Genomic DNA, 24,265 nt, shown 5'->3' on the forward strand with positions numbered 1-24,265 from the left:
ATCAGGGACACGCTGATGGTTTTGGCATCACTTTTCTCACTTAATGGTTAAGGTGACCAATCTGCCAAAAACTTGATTTGTACACTTTTATGTCCTTACACTCACGTTGCCAGTTTCTCTCCCTTCATCTCTTCCAGGGAAAGTGAGAGGGGTGGGTGTCACTCAGTCATACATGGTCTCTGTGATCCAAGACACCCTGAAGAGCCCCTCCCGTCCCCCTGTTACTGCCGCGGCCCCCTCTGCTTCATCAGCCTCCTCTTTCTCAGTTCACACCTTGTAAAAGGTGGACAGGCCGACACTCTGCTTACCTGAGCGCCGTCCGACAGGTGAGGGCGGCGAGGGCTGCGCTGTCATTGGCTGACTGCTGGTGAGAGTGCGATGCGGATTGGAGGATGTCGGGGGACTGGGATGAAGACCAATGTAAGAAGGCGCTGTCGTTGGTGGAGGAGCTGTGCTTCAACTCCCCGAGAGGTTACAGCCAGAGCAAACGCTGCCAGGACTTCAGCTATCTGCTGAGAGGTCGACAGCTGGACACAGGTAGCTGACACACCTGGAGCTTTACATGAATCATTTCATCATAATTGCATTTGTCAAGATTTTTCAGAGTGTGAAGGAAGCTTTTCCCCTCTTTATAGGATTCAACAGCTTATAAGAAGACTAAGTGTCTACAGCCACATTAGCGGCTCTGTCAGGCTGTTCACTGCGGCGCTAATATTAGCATGCTAACATGCTCACAGTGACGAACATGCTGATGTCAAGCAGGCGTAACATTTGCCATCTCCACCACGTTAGTTTAGTGTTAGCATGCTAACAGTTGCTCATTAGCAGGAAGCACAATGTAACGCTGAGGCTGATGGGATTGCCATTAATTTTGCAGGTACTTTGTCATAAACCAAAGAAATGGACAAATTAGGCAATTCTGACCTCATGAAAGGGCTTCCTGAATAACACCTGATTACAGTTCATCCTACTGATAGCCATAGAGCCATAAAACCCAGAGTGAAAACTTTCCTCAAACTGCCTTAAAGTATTACTTCACCCAAAGAAGTACCCTCAAGTATCAAAGACTTGCCCTCGAGTTGATTTTAAAGGCACCTCGCACACGTTGGTGCTCGGCTGCAGTCAGTTCAGGTATTCTCCAACGATAACGAGCTTTTACGGTGAAAACGTGTTCAAACAGAGCAGAAACTTCTCAGACGGCTCCTGCAGAATAAACCACTGCTCTCACGCATGGTGTCCTCCGTCATTAAAAACTGCTACAATCGGCTTAGATTTCCAATTGAACGTATCCACGTAGACCTCAGCTGCGGTGCTCAGTGAAGCAGGAAACCACAAACTCAACAGGCACCTTTCAAGCCTACAGGGGGTGAGCCTTTGATGAGAAGATTTGGTGAATTGCTTTAAGGAACTGATCACTCGCTCAAAAGGAATTCATTGAATTTTTAGCATCCCATTATGGTCTGAATCAGGCTTTTACACCCTGACAAGAACAAAAAAAACAGAGAGACATCTGATGCTTAAAACACGGCGTGTTTTGTCATGAAAGCGGTAACAGTCAGAGTATTGACTCTCAAACGCTTCAGCAGAAGATTTTCAGCATCGCCTTGTCAACTGCAGACGCGTACGCTAACATGTTAGACTTAGAGGAATGAGAGTGTTCGGAGGAGTGCTCGTATTTAAAGGTAGTTACTGTGCACTCACGACAACAAACCATGAAATATTAATCTGCAAGGCTGAAAAGCTACGGCACGCGTCCATCCCATTTCTGTCATGAGCCTCGGTAGAACTCTGCAATTGTTAGCTCAGAATTACAAATATATATATACTGCATGTATTTCTCTTAGCACACTGAGTAGGTGCATCCTGCTGCACGGTGGAGTGCATTGTGTGCAGAGTATTGTGTGGGTTCTCATTGAAGCATTTGGAAGTGCAATGCGCTGTTATGCAGATTAGCGTGGATATCTGTGGCTCAGTGTAGATTAGCCTGGATTGGCTGCATGTTGCCTCTGGAGATTTGGATGGTTCTGTGAAGAAATGTCAGGCCGTGGTTTTAGGCGTTGGCCCCCTCGCTTACCAGCTGTGATTTTTCGGTGTTTGCTGACGGAAGTCTCCGAGTCCTCTGAGGACCACGACTGCCGAGAGCTGTCAGCGAATGGCTTGTGTAAGCAGCGGAGATGTGTTTGATGTGGAGCAACGTACGGGTCCCCGCGGGCTTGCATCAGTCGCTGATTGACAAGGAGTCTCAGTCCCTCTTCGTGGTGCACTTCAGAGGCCTCCCACCTACCCACCTACCTGCCCGCTGACTTGCTTTTTATGTTTGGCGGATTAGTGATGGATCTTTGGCAGGATCAGTCCTCGGGAAGCTACAGCGACTGCCCTTAAGAGAGACAAATGGAGGCGAGCGGTTTGGCCCCCGACAGTCCCGGCACACGTTTGATCACAGCCGTGTCTTATCAGTGCGCCCTGATCTGCCAACCACACACAACCTACTCCTCTGCCTCCTCGCTTTGTTTTTCCCTCTTCAGATCAATACATTAACCTTTCCCATCCTTAAACCCCTCCCCTCTTTAGGCTCAGCTCTAAATCATTGTCAGCATGTTTTCCTCCATCTCACCGTTCGGGGGCTCGTTCTCTCTCTACTATTGCCTCTTTGGTTTCGACTCTTTCACGCATGACGTGGCAGTTGCATCGACTGTATCAACCCTCCTCCTCCTCCTCCTCCTCCTCCTCTTCCCCCTCTGAGGAAATGAAAAGGGGAATAAACTCAGTCAGCTTATATGTCTGTTTCAACACATGCTCCAATCTGTTGTCAGCGCTCTTCTCGCCTTTCCTGCTGTTCTGCATTCACTCCCCTGCATCACTACTGTCCTTTCTTTTTTGATGTTTTCTACCTCGTCCTACCTTCCTTTGCCCTCTTTTCCTTCCTCCCGCTCCATCACTCTGCCCTCCTCCCGTCTCCTGATTTCCATCGTCATGCTCTTGCTTTCTCTTATTTTCCCTCCCTTTCCTTTCCCTTGTTCTTCACTTCCCACCCCGCCGTGTTCTCCACTGAGACAGATCAATGTCCCCTCGCCCATCCCCCACCTCCGCGGCCCCCCAATCATATCTTTTGAACAAGTGCTGATTAATGACATACACAGACTGATGAATAATTCACCATAGAGGGAGCGAGGAAGGAGAGGCAGAGGAGGGGAGGGCGGAGAGAAGGTAGGGGTGACGAACAAAGAGACAGTCGCTGAGGAGAGGAATAAAGTCAAAGCGTGCAGAGGCAGACAGCATGGGAAAAGAAATGACAGCGAGGAATGAGGGGTGTTTGAGGGGATTATATAGAGGAGAAAGCGAAAGAGAAAGAGGAGGAGGGCGGGTGGAGACAGCAGGCAAACCGAATTCCAGAAGATGTACCCCAGGGCTGGAGGATTGGCTGCTGTTGTCTTGTTTTCACTCATTTGCTCTCAGTCTTGTTGTCAGCCTGTTCCAGATAAAATTTCATTCTCTTTTGTGTGATTTAACAGTGTTTATGTCTTTGTCATGCCCATAAAGACACCCTGAATTGAAGTAAATTGGAGGAAAACGGGGTTGGATAAAAGGAGGCCTATGTGTGCATCTGGTTACATTTTCCTCGGCGTTCTCCATTCTACACAAAGGTGATGATTGGCCCGCCTGCAGACAGGAAGGATTGTTAATTGGTTGCCCTCTGGTCTGGATGGAGCCCAAGATGGCGAGAGGCAAACACTCCAGTTAGATGCTTCGAGGTGGGGAAGCGTACATGGGTAGCGAAATCTGCACACTGTACCGTAATGAGTTTTCTTGGTCTACTTACAGACCATGAATATTAATGTTTAGGGCTCTGGGCCTATAGTTCACTTTGGGCTCTGATTGGTCCTTTTGTCAAGACAGTCATCAGACCCAAAACACGCTATTTATAAGGAGACTTCAAATGGCTCAGGATAATTATAAATATTCATTGTATATTTAGTCTATTTATTTATAAATATTCATGGGATATTTATAGGGTATTTACAGATTTATGAATTCATCATGACTTCACGTATCACAGACTCTGACACGTGCAGATGTGCACTTCCAAACCGTAAACAGGACTACAGAAGTTGGCTCGCTCTGGCTGCTGTCGGCTCTTTGACAGAGGCTGATGCTGGAACTGTCCGGCCGTCTGGTGCTGAAACTGCGCTTTTCTTTTATTCTGCACGCTTTTCATTCGGATGAGTCATCCTCCACCCTCCCCAGCACCCACATCCTCTGTCCCCCCGTACCCACACACACCCACCCGCCCCTCAGACGCAGTCCTTGAGGCCTCACGGATTAAAAAGCTAATAGCCGTGAAGAAATGCTGGATGACATTGCATAGAGACATCACTGATGTTTTTTTAACTCTTTGAATCTTCTGTTTTTCCTCCTCTCGTCCCCTGTAGAGATCTCTGTCAGCCTGCTGTCGGTCATCGTGACATTCTGTGGCATCGTCCTCCTCTCCGTCTCCCTCTTTGTCTCCTGGAAGCTCTGCTGGCTGCCATGGCGGGACAAGGAGGGCGGAGGCCTGAGCCTGACGTCGGGGTTGCTGCCCGGAAGCGCCGGCGTCGGAAGCCTCGGAGGCGCCGGCGGGTCGTCACTCTTACCTCCGCTGCTGCAGAGGAAGGAGGGCCACTCCTCATCCTCGCTCTACCCCTCCCTGGGCCATCAGGGCCAGCACCACCCGCATTTCTCTGACCTGGTGGGGCTGGAGAGGGGGGAGGTCGGAGGCGTGGTTGGGGGCCCACATGAGACCCAGGAGCACTCGTACCTGGATATGGACTCCTACCCCAACAATGCTGGTGAGAGAGGGAGCTCACAGACATCTCTTAATCCCAGACTGAGTAATGCAACGCCTCACTCATAACTTCTGATTTTAATATACTTATGGAGTACTGAATTCAATACATTTACCTACATACAGTAAAAATAACTCATCTGTGCTGCAACAGCGTGATGAATGCTGACCATTATTATACATATAAATGGGTTTTCTTACGGTTGTGCTACGTTCAAGGAATATTACTTTTTCATCTTGCTGGCCGCGTCTCTTATTACACTTACTTAGTTGTACAGGAGGAAAATTTAAAGAGGAGGTAGACACTGAGCCAAAGTTTCAATTACCACAAATTAAAGCTACTCAAAGCAGCTCACTGTACAGACGCATATAATCACCTTTTAGGACTGCTTTTGCTAACGTGTTAGCACGCAGCTGCCCCAGACGCCGTCACGCCACTGGAGACATAACACTCCTATATTCACCTCTCTTTCAGCTCTGCTTTGGTCTCTGCGAGCTTCTCGGTTTTATTCTCTCGCAGCTAGTTTTATCAGAGCGTGTTAGCAGGAAACAGCTGCCTGATGCCGCTGACGAGAGCAGGGAAACTGAACCGAACAGTGAATGTGCCAGGAAACAGAAACAATGAGCTCAAAAGCTCGCTAGAGCTGCCGAGTTGGCTCGTCATTCTGTGTGGGCTTGTCACCTCAACCAGCCATTTTCCATTGTACACCGTTATTTGATTTAATCTTCTAACAGAAAATACATGCAGAAATTCAAGCTGCAAGTAAGAGTAAGTGAATGCATTTTGATAATCAATTTATCATTTTAAGTCATTTTTCAGGAAAGAAAATGCCAAAATTTGACAGTTCCAGCTTCTCAAATGGGAGAACTGGCTGTTTTTCTTTAATTCTTTTGGAGTGTTTTTCAGACAAAACAAGACATATGATAATGTCTTCTTGAGCTCTCGAGTTTTATTTCCCCCCATTTTCCACACAGCTTAAATAAAGATAACTGCTAGCTGCAGCTTTAACACAAACACACATAAAGAAATTGATTAACGTATTTTGAAGAGAGCATTTCCAGAAAGCGGGTGATGGGAATCATCCAAGTTAAGCTTAACAGGAAACCAGATACGCAGCAATCAGAGCGATTTTCACAATTAGAAAGAATCTGCTCTAAACTGATGTGAGAGAGCTATTTCAGGCCTGACGTGATGAAACGGCTCAGGCAGCAGCTCTGAGTTTTAATTCTGCTGTTGTATTTATGCTGGCTGTCAGCTCTGGCGCAGGCTGTTCATCACTCTTCAGAGTTAAACGTTTGCTGCCTTTATTGCCGTACCTCCTTGTTGTTTATGCCTTTCATGCTGGCTCATGTGCTGCTATTGTAAATATTTCTTCCCATTCCTTCCCTTCCCTTGGCTGTTAAATCACTCTCTGTTAAATCAATGCAATACGATCAATGTAATCAATGATGCCGACCCTGCATTACAATGAACAACATTGTTCTCAGCCACTGTGACCACTGAGGCCACAGTAGTGACTCATCGACGACTGCTTTGTCTGTTTTCTCACGCTGTTAGGAACTCTGAAGCTGAGTCAGACGTCTCCGGATGTCCCCAACTCTGAGGTCGGCGCCCAGCCCAATAAAGACCTGCCCAACGCTCACTCCCAGCAGCAGGTCACCTCACGGTCAGTTCGTCGCTGTACCTCACATGTCTGCTGCTTTAAATGAGTGTGTGCAGCTGCTGCTTGTGTGTTTTTGTCTTTAAACTCGGTGGATGAAGACAGATGTGAACCTTAACCTCCAGCTGGTGCACATTAAAGGAAAATCAACTGAAAACCATGATTGAAACTTTCTAAAGAGGAGGCTTTACCCACGGCGGTAAAGGACAGGTTAGACGAGGGTGTTGGCTTTAATCTTCTCACCTTTAATGAAGGCTTTGAGGCCTGTGAACACGAATCATCTCCGTGTTTGATTTCTATGAAGTTTCATCTTGAAAAACTTCTATTTTTTAGAAAATGATAAGCACAGCTACAGATTCCACAATTCTACAAAAACAGCAGACCCACGCAAAGCGTTTGGCTATTTTTACCACATCTGCATTCGTGTTTTTTTTTGTGGTTTCTTCTCCATCATCACACAACTAGCCTTGATCTGGTAACACCTACTATGAAGCATGCATGTGTGGAAAAGGTGTGTACTCTCGTATGCAAATAAAAACAGTGGGTGAACTCCATTTAAATGGTTTACCCAACACCGCATCTCTGATGAAGCTGCTGAATCACACTGTCGTATTGCATCCTTTTTTTGGTGTGTGTGTGTGTGTGTGTGTGTGTGTGTGTGTGTGTGTGTGCGTGAGTGTAAGCGTGTTTGTGTGTGCTGTGCTCTTCACTTAATATTCACCCTCCGAGCTCTTATTGTCTGTTTAGGCCCAAGCCCATGACTCACCAGCTCTCTAGTCCTGATTTCCATGCTGAGGAGAAGGAGCAGGTAACCAGCATCGGGCAGATCAAACCGGAGCTCTACAGACCCAAAGGCGACCAGGGCGAAGGCAAGCAGGGCGACAACTGCGGCAAGATCAGCTTCCTCCTGCGCTACGCCTTCAAGTGAGCTCACACCTGAACACCCGTCAGTGCCCTATTACGTAAAAAGTGTTTAGATTAATAAATCACTGCCACAATAATTTGAAGATGTTGAAGTTTAAGCCTAAACGATGAGGTCACTACATTTAGTCGAGGTTAGCCTGAAGACGCGCCTGTCGAGCCTCGTTGGCTTGATGTCTGGAAAACTGCACACCTCCACTTAAAATAGAGCAAAACATGAAACGTTTCTATGGTTCTTCCTTTCCATGTGGAGCAAAACAATGAAATCTCAAAACTAGAGAGCGTCACCACAGAGTGCCAAAGCATTACATGCCGACGGCTCTGTGAGGCTGCACGCAGGCACAATGGTGCTTTGAGCTAAATGCTAACATTTGCTAATTTGTACTGAACAGAAAGTACAACTGAAAATTGCAATTTTTAGAGAAATCCAGTCATAGTTTTTGAGATGTTTACATCTGCATCAAAGCAGCGGACCGACTAATGCTGACATCCACATGCTGCTAGCACGGCCAGAAAGCAGAAAAACATATAAACTCTGCATTCAATTCATTTTTAAGAATGAACAATGCTTGATGAATCCGACACTGAGCGGAACATGATGTGGTTTCACATGTCTCTGGTGAAGGTTGACGTGTCTGTCTTCAGACCACTTTGAGCGTGGCGGTGGGCGCGCCGTTCGCCAAACGCAAAGTCAGACGGCCGCATCCAGACGCTGGTTCGCTGAGAGAGGGGGCTTCTTGGGAAAACACCTCTAAGCGTGTTCATCCTCTTCAGCAGAGACAGAAAAACGAAAAGAAAACCTTAAAACCTCGTTTGAGGCAGTGAGCGCTGGGGTTCATGGGAAACGTGGTCCTGGGTTTGAAAAGCAGCATCTAACCTGCGAGTAGCACGACACGAGAGCGGCTGGTGGTTCTGTCCCTGCTGTGGTTTTATTTGTTTATGATGATCATACTGAAATATTAATGTCTAAAAACAAGACCGTGGCAGCTGAAGTGAAGTGACAAAGCAGCGTCACAGTCTGTTATGGACTGCGCGGCACAGATCGCTGTACTCACCTTCATTTTGCTCCTTTGACGATTCTCTTGAATATTCTGGAGAGCTCGGTGTGTAATTGGTGGACGCCACGCTGCGAGGACTGGGCGATGAGGGACTGTGGACGTGAATGTGTGCGCCGTAAGTCAAGGTGGTTGAGGGTTGCGAGCAGCTCGCTCGGCCCGCCTGAGGCTCAGCTGGCAATCCCCCATTTCTGCCTCCAGAAACATTACAACAGGCGAAAGTGCTGATGGTCAGAAAAGAAAGGGAGAGAGAGGCCGTTTGAGTCATGAATTATATATGGTGAGCCACTTTAAACAGCAGCCCCTGTCAACACATAATAACAGCGGACTGTGTTATAGCTGGAGTTACAGATACAGAGAATTAACAAGGGAGCTGGAGAGAGAGGAGGTTAATGATGAAAACTATTCACGTGTCCCTCGTCCCCCATTCATACAGTCACAAGGTGATTTATGTCACGCTGTGGCTGCCTGTCATTACAGCGGAGGGAAACTGTTTTGGCGAGGAAGAGGCGAGTTTATTTGTACCGCACCTTTAAACAACGAAGCAATTCAAAGTGCTTTGCACCAGACAGGCAGGATTAATTAATGAATTAATTAAGGGAGTGACTGAGGAATAAAGGTTAGAGGTGTAGCTGCAAGACGAGTGTGCGCATACACACACGCAGAGGTGTGTGCGTGAGTGCCTGCACGGCGATAAGACTTGTATGTTAATGTGCGAGACCCCGTTGTTTGGAGCGTAACGTCAGAACAACAATGTCAATCTTCCTCAGATCCTCTGGGAAAGGCATTTCTATTGACAATCCCATTAAAAGCTGACACATTTCCACTGTGGGAATAACAGCTAGCTTTCGGGCATTGTCTGCCAGGAATAAGGCTGTGAATTCCCCCCGCGCTCGGGCAGTAATAGGTATATTCTCTGCAGCATGCCTCGCCGATTGTGTGAAAACCTTGGTTTTGGCTCGAGCTCGCATCTTGTACTGTAATAAGACACGAGAGTGCATGAAAACCTGCAGCCGTGTCTTTGTAACAAACAAGAATGCAGGAAAAATCCTGATGATTAAAGAGAGGTGAGGTTGTTTTTTTGCACACAAGCTTCCTGTTGTTTGCAATTATTTTACACCCGAGCTCTGCTGTGAACGGTGAGCCTCGACCAACATGTCCCAAAATCAAGCTGGATTAAAGATCGTTCCATTCATACTTGAATTGGTCAGGGTTTTCTCATTAAAATAGTTATCTGGCTGAGCTGGAAATGCAATTTCCTCCAGCAATTTGCCCTGTGCATCATCTCCCTGATTTGATGTGATTGCAGAGTGGGCATGTTTATCCGATTGCCTTAATTGGATGTGATTCAGAGGTAAACACATGTCCGGATTGGCCGCGGTTGTATTGTCAATGAGCGTATCTTATTTGTGATTGGTACACACGGGCAGAGGACGTTATAGCTGCCAGGGTCACCGCTGGCGTTTGCCCTGTTTATCCTTCCTCAGCCCCAGTGTTCACGCTGCTCTCCTACAGCAGCTAATGAAGTGCTGACACACTGGTTAACACGGGGAGACACAGTCTAACGAGGCCTGATTAAAGGCCTCCGAGCCGTCTTCATCTTCATCTTCATCTGCTAATTAAACACATGATAAACGGCGTGTGAGACGCAGCCGTGGTGGAGCATTTGAATGTAAAGTCTGTGTGTTGTATGTGCTCGCGTGTATTTATTCCTGCACATCCGTGTACCTTTTGACATTTGCTGCATTCAAACATATTCATGCCAAAAGCACGTGTTCAGTGTCACGTTCTGCCATTTCAGTGTTTGTTCACTAAAACTTCTCTTAAACTCCTCAAATCTGTCATGCTTTGGCCAAATACAGTATTAAATATCTGCAGACATACAGAGTTTGACTTCACAGGATTTGAAACAATCAGTTAGTTGATCAGAATTGTCAGAAAAATATTCAGCAACAATTAATTAATTATTTCGGTCATTTATTGAGCGAAAGTTCTGCAAATATCAACTGGTCGCAGATTCTCACAGTTTTTCTCTTCTGTGTCTTATAACAAGTACTCTGATTATCGAACTGTTAGAGAGACAACACAAGATCTCACCATGGGCTCAAGGACACTGTGATTTTCATTATTTACTTACATTTTGAGGACCACATGATGAATCACTGATGAAAATAATTGTGAGAAGAGAAAAAAAAATCTGTACTCTACCACATTTTGCTGGTCACCCTGTGATCTAAGGTCTCAGAGCAGGTGCAGATTATTTCACTGAATAATATTTAAGTCCGTAAGAGGTTTCTTCACAAGAAATAATTCAAATATTAGAAAAACTGCAGCAGTGTTTTGTTTGTCTTTTTGTCCTCCCGACTGATTATCATGTGACCCCTCAGATTCATCTCAGGACCTCCTTGAAGGTCTGCTTTAGACCGTCAAGGTCTGCTTTAGACCGTCAATGCACTGCTGATTCAAATGTTCAACACATGTAAAACCTGAGCAGCAGCTCAGCTTCGGCCAGACTCTGACTGACTGTACATCTGCTGGCTGTGCTCACATTTAACATCGCTGAGAGTGCAACCGCCATACAGCTGCAGGGATGACATATACACACACGCACGCGCACGCGCACACACACACGCACACACACACACACACACACACACACACACACACACACACACACACACACACACACACACACACACACACACACACACACGCTATTTTGGCTACCTTTGCTCTGGGGACACACAACCTCCCACGCCGTGTGTGTGTGTGTGGGTTGATCCTGTCTGGGTCTCAGTGTATTTGTGTAAATGTGTGTCTTTAATGAGCATGTGAAGTCTCATGGCGTCTGCGTTTGTGTGCCTCAGCACGGAGCAGTTGGTGGTGAAGATCCTGAAAGCTCTGGACCTGCCGGCGAAGGACGCCAACGGCTTCTCTGACCCGTACGTGAAGATCTACCTACTGCCAGACAGGAAGAAGAAATTCCAGACCAAGGTGAGTCCCACCTGTACGCTCAGTGTCGAACAAACAGAAACTGCCCTCAGCGTTTAAACGGGCTGTTTTCTCTCTGCCTGTGTGACCCGGCCTCCTCATGGGGAATCATTACAGTTTCACTAATGTAATCTAATCTAATCTTGGCCATAATTTATTCAAGATAATGTGCTTCAGACTATTACAGGGCACCGCTCCTCAGCTGCTGTGGTATTCTGGTGTTTGAGGACAGTTGAGTCAATATTTGAGTACATTTTGGGACGTTCTGTACCAGGAAATGTGCCTTAGCCCTAAAAAAAATCCTCCTCTCCTCTAATTTATTCTCCGCGGAGAAGCTCAAGACATACGAGCTCAGTGGCCTCCAAATGTGAGCTGCAGCTCTCTGTTTTATGTCCATAAATATCATCTGTGCTTCTGTACGTGTCGGGATGAGAGACAGTCAGAGGCGGGGACGGGCCGGGACTGCTGTGGAGGCAGGAAAGCTGGACCAGTTTGAAATCTGTCCCCTTTGTGCGACTGTCTCCTGCACATCACAAAAGCCCCTTCAGCCACTGAAAAGCGTGAATGCTTCAGTCATTTGCATAATACAGCTCCTCTTTGTTTGGAGTGTGGATGATTGTTTCATTTCAATCACGTCCTCATTAACATGGGATTTTTACACCTCTCATATTCTGCCGTGCTTTTATCCCTCCAACTCATTTCAAACCAGCATCACCTACAAGTAGATGGTGGAGCTTTGTGCTTCTGCTTTCTGAAGGCACAGCGCCTCCATCAGCTGCACGTTTAATCCCGAGCTAACAAGTAATCATCAAGTGCTAATAAGCCGGAGTGACAGAGCCACTCATGCAGTGACAAAAGTTGGATTTGGAAAATCGAGTGTGTCACATTTTAATTATCACAGGCTTTATTGCATGACAGCATTTATATCAAATGCTTTCAGAGCAAATAAATCCCAACAGCGAATCAACAAATTGTAAAAAAATTCATGCTAGAGATTGAAGATTAATTTGCAAATGTTGCCCACAATGTGTTAAAATATGATGAGCAGGAAATTACAGCCGCTCGCTTTCCATCAGACTGCGCTCGGATTTATTTGACTTTGGCGACACGACATACGGTCCAAAAAGAGGGGGAATAACTTGTCACCTGTAGGAAATGCGTTCTCGATATTTAAAAGGAAGAAACCTTCAAGTTTCGGATCTTTATTTCGTTTCAGCGGGTTTGATTTGATTTTTCCACAGAACAGAGAAAAGTCACTTTCCTCCCTGTGGCCGAGGAGCGAGGTCGGCCAGCGCGGTCGAGGTTAATTAAGTTGCTGAAGGACATCTCGGCCACAGACCCCCCCAGAGTACACAGTCTCGTGTTTGTAGGGATGCAATCACTTTACAATGCTGGGATTTACATGCAGTCTCCAGCATAATGCGACTCATCCTACAGACAATCGAAGGTTAATCAAAGCTTTTATATTCACAACAAGTCTCTGGTGTCTCATCTGTGAGGAGAAAAAAGTTGTCTCGTCGGAGGTGATGCCTTTTATGTTTCCAATTATTTCGGAGAAAACAGAGGAAGAAGTAGAGGGTTTGCAGGAGCAGAAAACAGGCAAAGCGAAAAGCAAACATAAAATAATCACCAGCCGAAATTCAAAGAAAAAAGGCGAGAAGCACCACAGTGAGAGAGCTCCGTGAGCTAAACAGAGAAAGACGAGGATCTGGTTGATTACCGCTTTTAGAAAAAGTGTTTTGACCCAATACAGCTCAGGTTTGAGCCACTTTGATCAGTTTAGTGTTCACGTATGAGGCTTGTGAGTCACAGATAAAAGCCACGAGACAAACTGAAAACCCCGCCGGGCGGTTTGACGGCACGTCCTGTGTTTCTGTCATGTCCAGAATCCTCGGGGACGCTCGTAATCCGGCGGTATGAAAAATGTCCAGTTTGTTTGGTTAAAGAAAAAGAGTCTCGCTTTGTAAAACAGGTTGAAAAAGTCCTTTATGTAACTTTCAGACCAGCGGAACACAGGGGTCTTTGAGGATTCTGGACACGTCGTCAAAACAGCGTTAAGTGCTGTCAAACAACCTGCTGGGTTTTTCTAAATCTGGCTCGAAGCTGTCTTTGACGAACTCTCGGCTCACATCTGTGACTGGAAAGCAGTGATCAATGCACCAGTCTCAAATGTAGAAATGATGGCACAGACTGAGGCAAAGCCAGGAAACAAATACGCTCACACACAGATGACAGAGCACAAATTAGCCTGTTAATTATTCAGAGTATACAGGGTGTCAATACGATGCTCAGAGGGCACCTACACACAGATTAATATGTGAGCATCGCGGCAGAAGACAGGTCTGGGAATAAGCGGCTTATTTGGTAAAGAGGCAGGAAAAATGCCGAAAACTTCATGTTGTAGTGAAATTAGGTGGTTTAATTTATTTTAGAATTATCACATTTTCCAGAATGTATTTTAGGTCAATGTTTTTAATGCTTATTCTCATTAATATGCAGGACATTTTTATCACGGGAAAGAAGGTTGTCTCTCTGTAGATGAAACAGCTGCTGGTATGATTTGCAAAATGATCATAAAATACGTTTCCGTTCATTGGACAACATGCAGAATAAGGGTCCTGTGTCGAGCGATTCATGCATGCATGCAACAGATGAATGAATGAACCTGTTTGTGAAAAGGATGCATGAGTAATTCCAGCTGCGGTGACGGCCATCGCATTCAGTGTCACTACATTACAGTGACGTGCGTGCGTGCGTGCGTGCGTGCGTGCGTGCGTGCGTGCGTGCGTGCGTGCGTGCGTGCGTGCGTGCGTGCGTGCGTGCGTGGATGCTTTGGTTCATAAGCACTGATGTGCTGGTTTGGTTTTATTTTTTAACATTAAACACTCGGAGCAGCTTTGTATGAGATATACTGTACAAATGAAATGTGAATTGAATTTGAATGAAGACAAAGTGATGAAAAAGAAGGCGTCCCTTATTACAGAGTAAGTCTGGGGTATGTGGGCTATAAAAGAAAGTAGTCCCTTGTTAACCCCGTTTTCACTGTAATTACAGTGCTGTTTCAGGGCGCAGCCTGTAAAGTAATGGCACTGTTTGCTCCTTATACCTGCCCAGTACGTATTTCACTGCTGCTGCGTATGTACACAATAATCACGCTGTAACTTGAGGCTCTGATGTGAGTGTGAATTCTCCGTCTCGCAGGTCCACAGAAAGACCTTAAACCCAGTGTTCAACGAGACGTTTCAGTTCGGCGTGCCGCTGAATGAGCTACATTCCAGGAAGCTGCATTTCTCCGTGTACGACTTCGACCGCTTCTCCAGACACGACCTGATCGGCCAGGTCGTGGTGGACAACCTGCTGGACTTCAGCGAGGGCAGCGGGGACAAACCCGTCTGGAGGGACATCGTGGAGGGCACCGCGGTAAGGACGAGGCCAGAGTAATCCCATTCAGTGTGAGGACGTGGTGAATGAGACTAGATGAAATCCGAATGAGGTTTGTGGGCCAAAGAGACGGGACAGAACCGGGAGGAGCGTATCAAACATGACACATTCGATTCAAGGAGAGCCGCACGCATCCACTGAATATAAGAATTACACTCAATTTACAGATAGACGGCGTGTAAACAACGTGTTTACGTGTTGTAAAGTCCGGTCACCTCTTCCCATCACAGCAAAGGTGTCACAGAGGAAACAAAGCACTGGACCCAAACACAGACAAAACAAAGGCTGAGCTGGTGCAGCTCAATGAATTCATTAACACGAAGAGGGCAACTGACAAAGACTTTTAGGAAGGTGAGGGTCAAAACTGAAGAAATCAGAACAAAAGGCAAACAAATCCAACAAAAAGAAACTGAGAAACAAGGCGTCCGGGGGAAAAACGCTGGGCAGGGAGGACTAACAAGGCACAGGTGAAAACAATGAGGGACAGGTGACACAAATCAATCAGTCACAAGGCCGGGAAAACACAGGAAGTAAAGCAAGATGAGGTAAACTTTCAACATAAAACAGGAAATAACAAGAAAGGCCAAAATGGTTTGAATCTAAGAAACAACTGTGATTCATTTTTCATTTAATACTGTATGCTGAAATGTGAAATTTCCAACATTTGAAGCGTTCGATGTTACAAACTTCAGGCTTCTACACTTCAGCCGTTTTCTGTCCGTCAGGAAACTCGAGTCAAAATATCAGGCTGCTCAGATTGAACCAGAATGAAAAATTCAAGCGAGAACATTCAGACTGTGGAGGATAATCGGGCGATAAATGAGCCAATCACAGCACGCAGTCAGTCAGTCACACGGCGAGAACAAGAACAGGTGGAAGATCTGGAGTTAGAAAAAGTTTTTCAAATCAGAAAATTTGAATTGACCTTACTGAAATTACAGAAAAATGAATTTAAAGCAATGAAAGTCGGAGGATTTACAAACTAAAATATTCCAATGCCATCAGTTCAGGACGATTAAACTTTCAGGACTCAGCGTCTTGAAAGTTTCTACAAAGTGATTTCGGTCTTTCTTTGCTTTCATGTGACTCAAAGCGGGTTGTGCGCGTTGTTGTCTGCCGTCTGAAGATCACACACTGCTGAATGAAGAGGACAGAGGTGCCTGAGTCATTCAGGGTCTGGTGATGTGAAAACAGCACAGGAGAGTCCAGATGGATTACTGGAAAGGCACCGCTGGCCACATCCAAACTTTTCATCACGCGGCATCCAAGCAGATTTATATGAAATATTCATAGAAGGCTATTAGCAAATTAGACAGAGCAAAGCCTTAAAAATTTCTGGCATCGATGTTTCATTTATTAAATAAGTTTAAAGCATTGGCCTCTCGACATATTTCAGTGTTTCACCCGGGGAAGTATTGATTAGCGAGGCTCAGAGCCACTAAGGAGTCATCGTGCCACAGTGTGACCTGAATACCGCCGGTGTCATTACTGCCGCCGCTGAGGCCACAGGCAGCGAGAAGATCAGTGGATGGGATGGGGGGGGGGTATAAAAAGCCCGGAGAATCGTCACCTCTACTTAACACTTTCCTCCACTCGGGGACATCAACAGATTGGCATATGATTCATTTACAGTGACGGCGCTCCCCCTCTGCCTAAACACTCTGCCGGTCCACATTAGGACGCCGCCGTCACCGCCGTCAGTCACAGACGCAGCTCTTTTCTGGCCACAGACAATCATAGCAACCCAAAGGATATCTGTCAGTTAGTGTTTTTCCTGTCTGACTCTTCCTGAAGCTGTGTGTGTGTGCGCTTCACTTCTGATCCCCGCCTGTGTGTGTGTGTGTGTGTGTGTGTGTGTGTGTGTGTGTGTGTGTGTGGTGACCTACAGGAGAAGGCTGATCTCGGGGAGCTTAATTTCTCGCTGTGTTACCTGCCCACTGCAGGCAGGCTCACTGCTACAATCATCAAGGCCACCAACCTCAAAGCCATGGACCTGACTGGCTTCTCAGGTAAAGGATTAACAGACACGCACGCACACACGCACACGCGCACATGCACGCACGCACGCACACACACATCACGCTGCCGCGAGACCTCCAGCAAGCCGTCTGACTGGAAACTCATTTAGAGGAAGAATATGACAGAAACAGCTTTAGCACTGTCTTAAAAGCAGCTAGCGGTGATGTATTTGCTTTCTCGAGCTCCTTCAGGTTGATATCTTACTCTGGGTGACACTGGCCAAAGATGCACAGCACTAACTGGCATTAAACCAGTTTCTTGGAATAGAGGAGGAACTTTTGGGGCATTTCAAAGACTTTTCTCCACTGATTGCAGCCATAATGTTGCATTTTGATGGAGGAGCGCGGCCCGTCATGTGCTTTAAACCTCTCTTGCTTCGTTCTTCATCACCACCAGCGTCTCCTCATCCTGCCAGTAAAACCAACAAGGACGCGCAGAATATTTTTTCAGACAGAAATTTTTCAAAACCCTCTAAATCACTAACTGACTTAGAACTAGATGAAGCATGTCAAAGGAAAAATGCCAAGAAGTAAATTAGTATGAATCTTGGCTAAAAAAAACCCTGAAGTGCATCGAGCATCACAAGATTGATGGTTTCTAACTGCGCGAGGAGTCGAGGCAGAGTTCATACATTATGTATATATTACCTGAAGCTCTAAAGTTCATTTGTTACAAACACAACAACCAGTAAGAAGTTGTTAACAGTGCGTTTTGTTGCAGGTGAGGCACCAATTACATCTGCAGAATTAGAGAAAAAGCGACTGATAATCACGAGCTGTGATTGGTAAAGCTAATGTTGACTTAACGAAGGCTTCATGAAACGCTTTTATTCTTCACTCATCCTTCACTGGAACGACGCCGATGCCCTCTCACATCAAATGAGATCTCTAATGATAACGACCACATGCCACTGTTATTGCCACTGTGATCCCGAGATGATTACGGCGCCTTAAAAATGCAGCATAAAAACAGAGCGGTGTGGGTGTGTGTGTGCGTGTACGTGCGCGCGCGTGTGTGCTCCCCGGCTGCTGTCACCACGCTGCACATGTTGAATGGATAACTGAAGTGATTCAACCTGTGCTGCTTTTCTACCTTTGTGTTCTTAATCCAGCTTTGCCAAGGTGACTTGATTTTCATGCCTTTTATGTGTTACAGAAGCGGATACCTGTGAGCATAATACCTAACAGCGTTTGCAGGAGTCCCCCCTTATCTTTCTTCTCCCTGCTTCCTCCCCCTCCCTTTATGTGTCTTCTTTGCTGCTTCTCATGCCTCCTCCTCCTCCTCTTCCTTCCTTTTTTCTCCCTCTTCCCATCCCTCCCATCTCTCTTGTGTCTCCTTCAGACCCGTACGTGAAGGCCTCTCTGATCTGTGACGGGCGAAGGCTAAAAAAGAGGAAGACCTCCATTAAGAAGAACACACTGAACCCCACGTACAATGAGGCGCTGGTGTTTGACATTCCCAATGAAAACATAGAGAGCGTCTCCATCATCATTGCAGTGATGGACTATGACTGGTGAGCAGGCTGAGGTGTTCTTGTGTTGCGGCGGGGGGTGAAACTCATCGGTGTGCTGTGTATTGTGTGTTTACACATGCAGCGTGATGTTTGCTGTGACTTTCGGGTTGTTGCATTTTGATGGTGTTGCGCCTGTGTTGAACACGACGAGGGTCCCCTCGTGAGTCAGCCTCCTGGTGGACATTCCCTGTTTTACATAGACGGGCACCTCATGAATAAGCATGATTTATGCTAATGGTGCAGGAAGAAGTGTAACCCTGCCAGTGTTTGTCTGTCTGCCGCTTACAGCAGCACTTGGCTGCTTGATGTGTTTGTGTATAATGCGCCGCCTCCCTATTATGTAGCCTGCCCTCCATTTGGCATCTCCATAGGTGTGTGCTTTTGTATGTTAGTGCTCGTGCCTGTTCCCCCACTGACATCCAGCTTTATGCAGAGCTGTGTGTATTTGTGAGCTGCTATTCAATATCCTTCCTCGGCTGCTGTACTCTTTTCCCAGTGCTCAAGGTTGATAAATGAGACTCTCTCTGCCTGTTTCTTACAAGCCCTGTCTCCCTCTCTCTCCCCGCTTTATTATATCCTCACTCTCTCCCTTCCTCCATCCCCCCTTCCCTTTTCCACTCCGTCCTCTCTCTCTGTCTCCCTCGTCCTTGTCCTCCATCCCTCGCTGCATGTCAGTATTGGTCATAACGAGGTTATAGGGATGTGTCGTGTGGGCAGCGAAGCTGAAGGTCCAGGGAGGGAGCACTGGGCAGCCATGCTGGCCAATCCACGCAAACCAATAGAGCACTGGCATCAGCTTGTGGAGGTAATGAGCATATGATCATGTGTGTTCATGTGTGTGCGAGCGTGACTGTGTGTGTGTGTGTGTGTGTGTGTTTGTGTGTGTGTGCATCCATGAGTATGACCTCATACCACATATGTTACGTTCAGGTCTGCAGTTGGTTCTGGGCCTGACAGTCCAAATGATTTAAGTGGCAGGAGCGCTGATACTTGAAGAAGCAGCAGTAGGAGTAGTGAAAGCGAGTACTGATATTTAAAAATACTGCATTACAAGTCAAAGTCGCTCACTTAAAATAGCAGCAAAACGTAATGTGCTGACAAAATTCACGACAGATGACAACACTGACACCACTCTTCTTTCTGTTTGGTACACATGAAGCTGCAGCTAACAGCCGGTTAGCTTAGCGACCCCGCTGCTAAACCACAAGCCTTTTTTAGACTTTTTCATAAAGATTAAACAAATGAGATGAAATGTGATGATTCCATTTTATAAGCACTTGATGGTGGATTTTGTTCATCTTCTGACAGAGCCAGGCTACCTTTTAGCCACTCTGTATGCTAAGCTAAGTTAGTTAACCGATGGCTGTGGCTTCGTACTTAATTCTAGAAATGAGAGCGGTATCAGTCTTTTCTTTTAAATCTCAGCAAGAAAGTGAATCAGCATTTCCAACATTTATCTAGGTACATGAAATGACTAAATGTTCTTGCTTTCCACCACTCAGTAAAATAATAATACCAGTAGTACCAGTGGTGGCAGACTTTAGCACAGCAGTAGGCTAGTCGTGGTAACAGCAGTATTAAAGCACGTAATATTGGACCAAAATTTCATTTATTTCCACTGAACGTATAAAAAGTGATTCTTCTGGTCATGAAGTATTAATAAAAGCACATTCTCTCTATTTCCCTGCAGGAAAAAGCAATTGGCACATTCGTGTCGAAGACTGGTACAGCATCGTCCCCGAAGCCGCACATCGTGGTGGACAGTCCTCACTCCGATTAAAGCTGTGAGCCTCTCCTGCTTCACATCTCACACATAATTATTCATTTTTTAATCTCATCAGCATGCTTTCGCACGTACTGGAGGATTGCTTTCCAGGCAACCGCGAACTGGAAGGAGCATTGCTATTCCGCATACCTTCCAACACGTCCCTGATTTCTGCTTGTAAACAGGAACGACTGTACTCCTAAAGCACATCCTCGCGCTGCGCGGCAGACGCTCTCCAGTCAGATTTACACAGCGAAACGGTCGAGTCTTTAAAGGCATGACCTAACTGTGAGCGTGTGATAAAGTGGAGGCTGTGGAGCTGTCAGAAGTAGGAGCTCTAAGGCAGAAGCATCTGTATAATCTAGATGTTACGGGTTATGTAATGCATCTCCCCCTCCTCCCCCCAAACGTACAGTACTGCATACTGTTTATATATTCTCTCGCCCCCCTACTGTCTCTCTTGCTTAATCTGCCTCTTCTCCCTTATTCCCTCTTTCCTCAGGTCATTATCATCTCTCCAGCTCCAGACTTTCCTTTCTTTCCTCTCATCTGTGAATAATTCTCTCCATCAAAGAAAGAGAGATGCGGAGACACTGCTAGTGTCCAACTGCTAGCGCTGTTTTGCTCCTGCTAATGAATCCTTCAAGCCCTGTGCTGTCTTCACCGAGCCGGGGGGGTGGGAAAAAAAAAACAACAACAACAACAACAACAACAACAACAGCATCCATCACAAGCTACACTTTGAGCATCAGACTACACATTTCCAAACACACACAGACACTAAACGGTACAGCAGGTCTGATAGTGGGTGTAAATTTGGGATCTAGCGAGGGGACGCACACACATAACTCACACATGCACACACACAAATACACACAGAGTTTGTAGTATGTGCGTAGTTCATGTGTGCTTCAGATTAGTGTAGTATTTCATCTAGGAGGAGTGTGACGTGAACTTTTCTCTCTTGAAAACAAACAAAAAAAAAAAGACAGCCATCCTTGAATGGTCATTTCAACCAGGACCAAAGGTTCATGCCCTTGTACAGACTATAAAAGAAGAAATCACTATGTCGATATTTTTCTTTGCAACATTGGTGTACAGTATTTGCCGTACTGTATGGGAAAACATCTCACGTAGTACTTAGCAGGACAAAACATCCCAGGTGGATTCTCCCGGCCATTTTGGACGCCGTCTCCAGGCTCCGCACCCTCTCGTTTCAGACTTAACTCGCTTATTTTCCCCAGAGGAAAGACGACGAAGCGTCCAGCGGTCTTTATTGATGTCAGAGGAGCGAACAGTGAGGACAGACTCATTGGTTTCAGCATGTTAAGCAACCTTGAAGTGTGTCCCTCTTCCTCATGCTTTGTGTCACGGTCCCAATGGTGCTCATCAGTGTCACGTTTTTTTTATTATCTTTTTCGTTTGTTGTTCTTGTGAAACGACGTGCATAAAACCATCAGGAAAGGTTTATTCATGCCATTTTTTACCGTCCACCGAGGATGCGATGGCGTGAGCTTCTGAGAGACACGGACTTGTTGATCGTCCTCTGCTTTCTGGCCAGAGCGGCAGACTTTTCCTCATGGAGGACTACACAGGTGGACTGAAACCTGCGTTTGGGACGGGACCAGCATCTCGCTGGAGGACGTACTCCACAGGGAAGGATATCACCACTACTTTATTTTTCTATCATTCCAGGACCTTTTTTTCTTTTCTTTCTCCAGAAGTCATCGTCCAGCTTCAACCAAGAAAACTATTATCTTCAAGTCCACATCATGTCCCTGACAAGACTTTAGAAGGACACACACGTCCGTGTTGCTTTTATTAGTGTGTGTTTCCGTGTTTGTGGGCGTGTTTGTTTTGTATTTGTGCGCGTCCGTGTGTGCGTGTATGCCTGTGTGTCACCGTGACCTTGTGTGTGGCACGTTTCTGTGCTCACCGCCTCCCTCGCCCTCTTTCTGTCTTCGCCTCCCCCCCCCCCCCCCCCATCCCGCTATCCACTGACTGAAATGCTCGTCTCGGAGCCAAACGTGTCTTCTGTCCTGTGTCTTGACATGGAGCCACTGTGTGTGTGTGTGTGTGCTTGTGTGTGAGTGAGGATGTGTGTGCGTACTATACGTGCCTCATTGCACTAGGTGGGGAAACACTGTCTTTCATAGACATTAGTTTGTATCGTCTATGTCGTCTCTGAAATCAGCTGCCAAATCATGTGACCCCCCCCCCAGCCCTCTGCCTGATGTAAGTAACTGTGTTGATCGTGTACTTCTTTAAGTAATTTGTGTACTGTATGTCCGAGGGAAAAAAAAACAGATGGCACCGTGATTGAAAATTAAATTGTTGGGTGTGTTTTGAGTAAATTTAGGAGGAGAAACACAAAAAAAGAAGGAAAAAAAAACGTCTGAGGGTCACTTGTTACGGCCCACAGACCAATTTCAATCCCCTTAAAGCGAGACAACAGGGAGGAGGTGTTGTGAGGAAACAAGCGCCTGGATTTTCTGCACTTCCTGCGTAAACCGATGCAGACTTATGAAGCCATGTCTGTCACCGCTACTACGACGACTACTGTAACCTCAGCAGCACGACAGTACGACACCTCACTACAGCTACTTGTATTGCTATCGTTGCCATTCCCCTCTCATCCTCTCGCGTGCACACTTTTAATGGAGGAGTGTGCGTGCGTGTGTGTGTGTGTGTTTCAGGGGAGGGATCTAGTTTCTTTCTCTTCACCTCTGGACCGTGGAGGTGCAGCGAGGCGCGCCATGTGCTTGATCAGGTATACGGGAGGCGACACAGCCCGCGTCACGTGTTCCGTGTGGGTAGTCAGCTGGGGATTACTGAGCAGCTTGTATAAGTAGATATGGTATTGATCCATCGGTCTGGAGGCCCCATAACTCTCTCTTTCCCAGCCTCTCTGCCTGTGTCTGCCCTCTGTGTTACTGCCTGGTGATAGATTACACAACTCATAGTGGAACCAGCACATTCCCTTGTTCTCTTCCTCCCTTTCTTTCTTTCTGTTTCTGTCTGTCTGATTACTGTCTGATTAATCATCCTCTCCTCCAGCATCCCTTACCTTTCCTCCTGGCTCCACTCCCCCCAGCTCCCCCTCACCTATCCATTTCTCCCTCTACCCCCCCATCCCTCCATGTTGCCCTCTTTCTTTCCGTGTACGACACCCTCCCCTCCTTCCTCTCTCTTCTCTCTCTCTCTTCTCTCTCTCTCTCGCTGTCTTCTCGTGTTAGTGCAGTTCTGAATGGTCATGGGGAAACATGTTTGCATGCTTATATTAACATGAATGATGTCAACTTGATGCAATGAAAAATTATATAAGTGATGCTTTAAGCAAAATCTGACAATGAACTTGATACTAATACTACTAATGACGACTAAATGGAGACCTAGCAATTGTTTATCTCTGTGGTCAAAAACAACGATGATGAAAATAACATTGTTTATGCTGTATTTATCTTTCTCGAATTGGTATTCTTTTTGATTTTCAATTGTTTTTTTTTTTTGTTTTTTTTAATATATAATTTATTCAAGAGGTTTACTTTTTTATTGGTTAAAGCTGAGAATTTGAGTGAGGGGTTCAGTCAGGGCGATTGTTTCAGTCAGGACAGCTGTACCAGGTCGCAGGATTTAGATGAATGTGTAAGTAACAGTGTGGCTGAAGCAATGATAATGGAAATAAAGGATATGTATCATCCGTCTTTGTCTTTCTGACTTCTTTTAATCCGCTGGGCTGGGAGGCAGAAGAGGTGGTGAAGCTGCTGTCACACATCAGGCAGTGTGCTATATATGCTGTGCAGGGCCCTGGGCATTTCAGACGTACACAGTCTATATTTGACTCGGGGATGGAAGGTAAGACGCTCTACCTGGACAGAAACAGCCTGAACTTTTTTCTCCTGACTTTCTGCTTTAAGTCGTGGGTAATTATTCAGCCACTTTGTCATGAATTCTTTATTGTGGCCGCGTTTTGCCTAAATGCAAAATGGAGCGCGGCTGCCTGCCCTGTGTGTGCTTTCCTCCATCTGGCCTCCCTACTTCTGTTTTGTCTCGCCTTATTTTTAAAAGGCTCATATT

The 24,265-nt window shown here is 46.2% G+C and overlaps 1 protein-coding gene across 1 annotated transcript in view; it reads left to right on the forward strand.

Moving 5' to 3' along the window:
* The window catches only part of syt3 (synaptotagmin III), a 30,474-nt gene extending 6,586 nt beyond the window's left edge, over positions 1-23,888 (forward strand). Inside the window, exons 3-13 of the mRNA XM_070980617.1 lie at positions 138-537; positions 4,431-4,826; positions 6,381-6,489; positions 7,231-7,407; positions 11,327-11,453; positions 14,652-14,870; positions 16,780-16,900; positions 18,252-18,423; positions 19,099-19,228; positions 20,114-20,207; positions 20,691-23,888. Of these exons, the coding sequence (XP_070836718.1) occupies positions 393-537; positions 4,431-4,826; positions 6,381-6,489; positions 7,231-7,407; positions 11,327-11,453; positions 14,652-14,870; positions 16,780-16,900; positions 18,252-18,423; positions 19,099-19,228; positions 20,114-20,203 (1,686 nt within the window). The 5' untranslated portion in view covers positions 138-392 and the 3' untranslated portion in view covers positions 20,204-20,207; positions 20,691-23,888. The remainder of the gene's footprint in view (positions 1-137; positions 538-4,430; positions 4,827-6,380; positions 6,490-7,230; positions 7,408-11,326; positions 11,454-14,651; positions 14,871-16,779; positions 16,901-18,251; positions 18,424-19,098; positions 19,229-20,113; positions 20,208-20,690) is intronic.
* Positions 23,889-24,265: the final 377 nt, after the last annotated feature.

The sequence above is a fragment of the Chaetodon trifascialis genome, chromosome 15, assembly GCF_039877785.1.
Source record: "Chaetodon trifascialis isolate fChaTrf1 chromosome 15, fChaTrf1.hap1, whole genome shotgun sequence".
In the NCBI taxonomy this organism is placed as follows: domain Eukaryota; kingdom Metazoa; phylum Chordata; class Actinopteri; order Chaetodontiformes; family Chaetodontidae; genus Chaetodon; species Chaetodon trifascialis.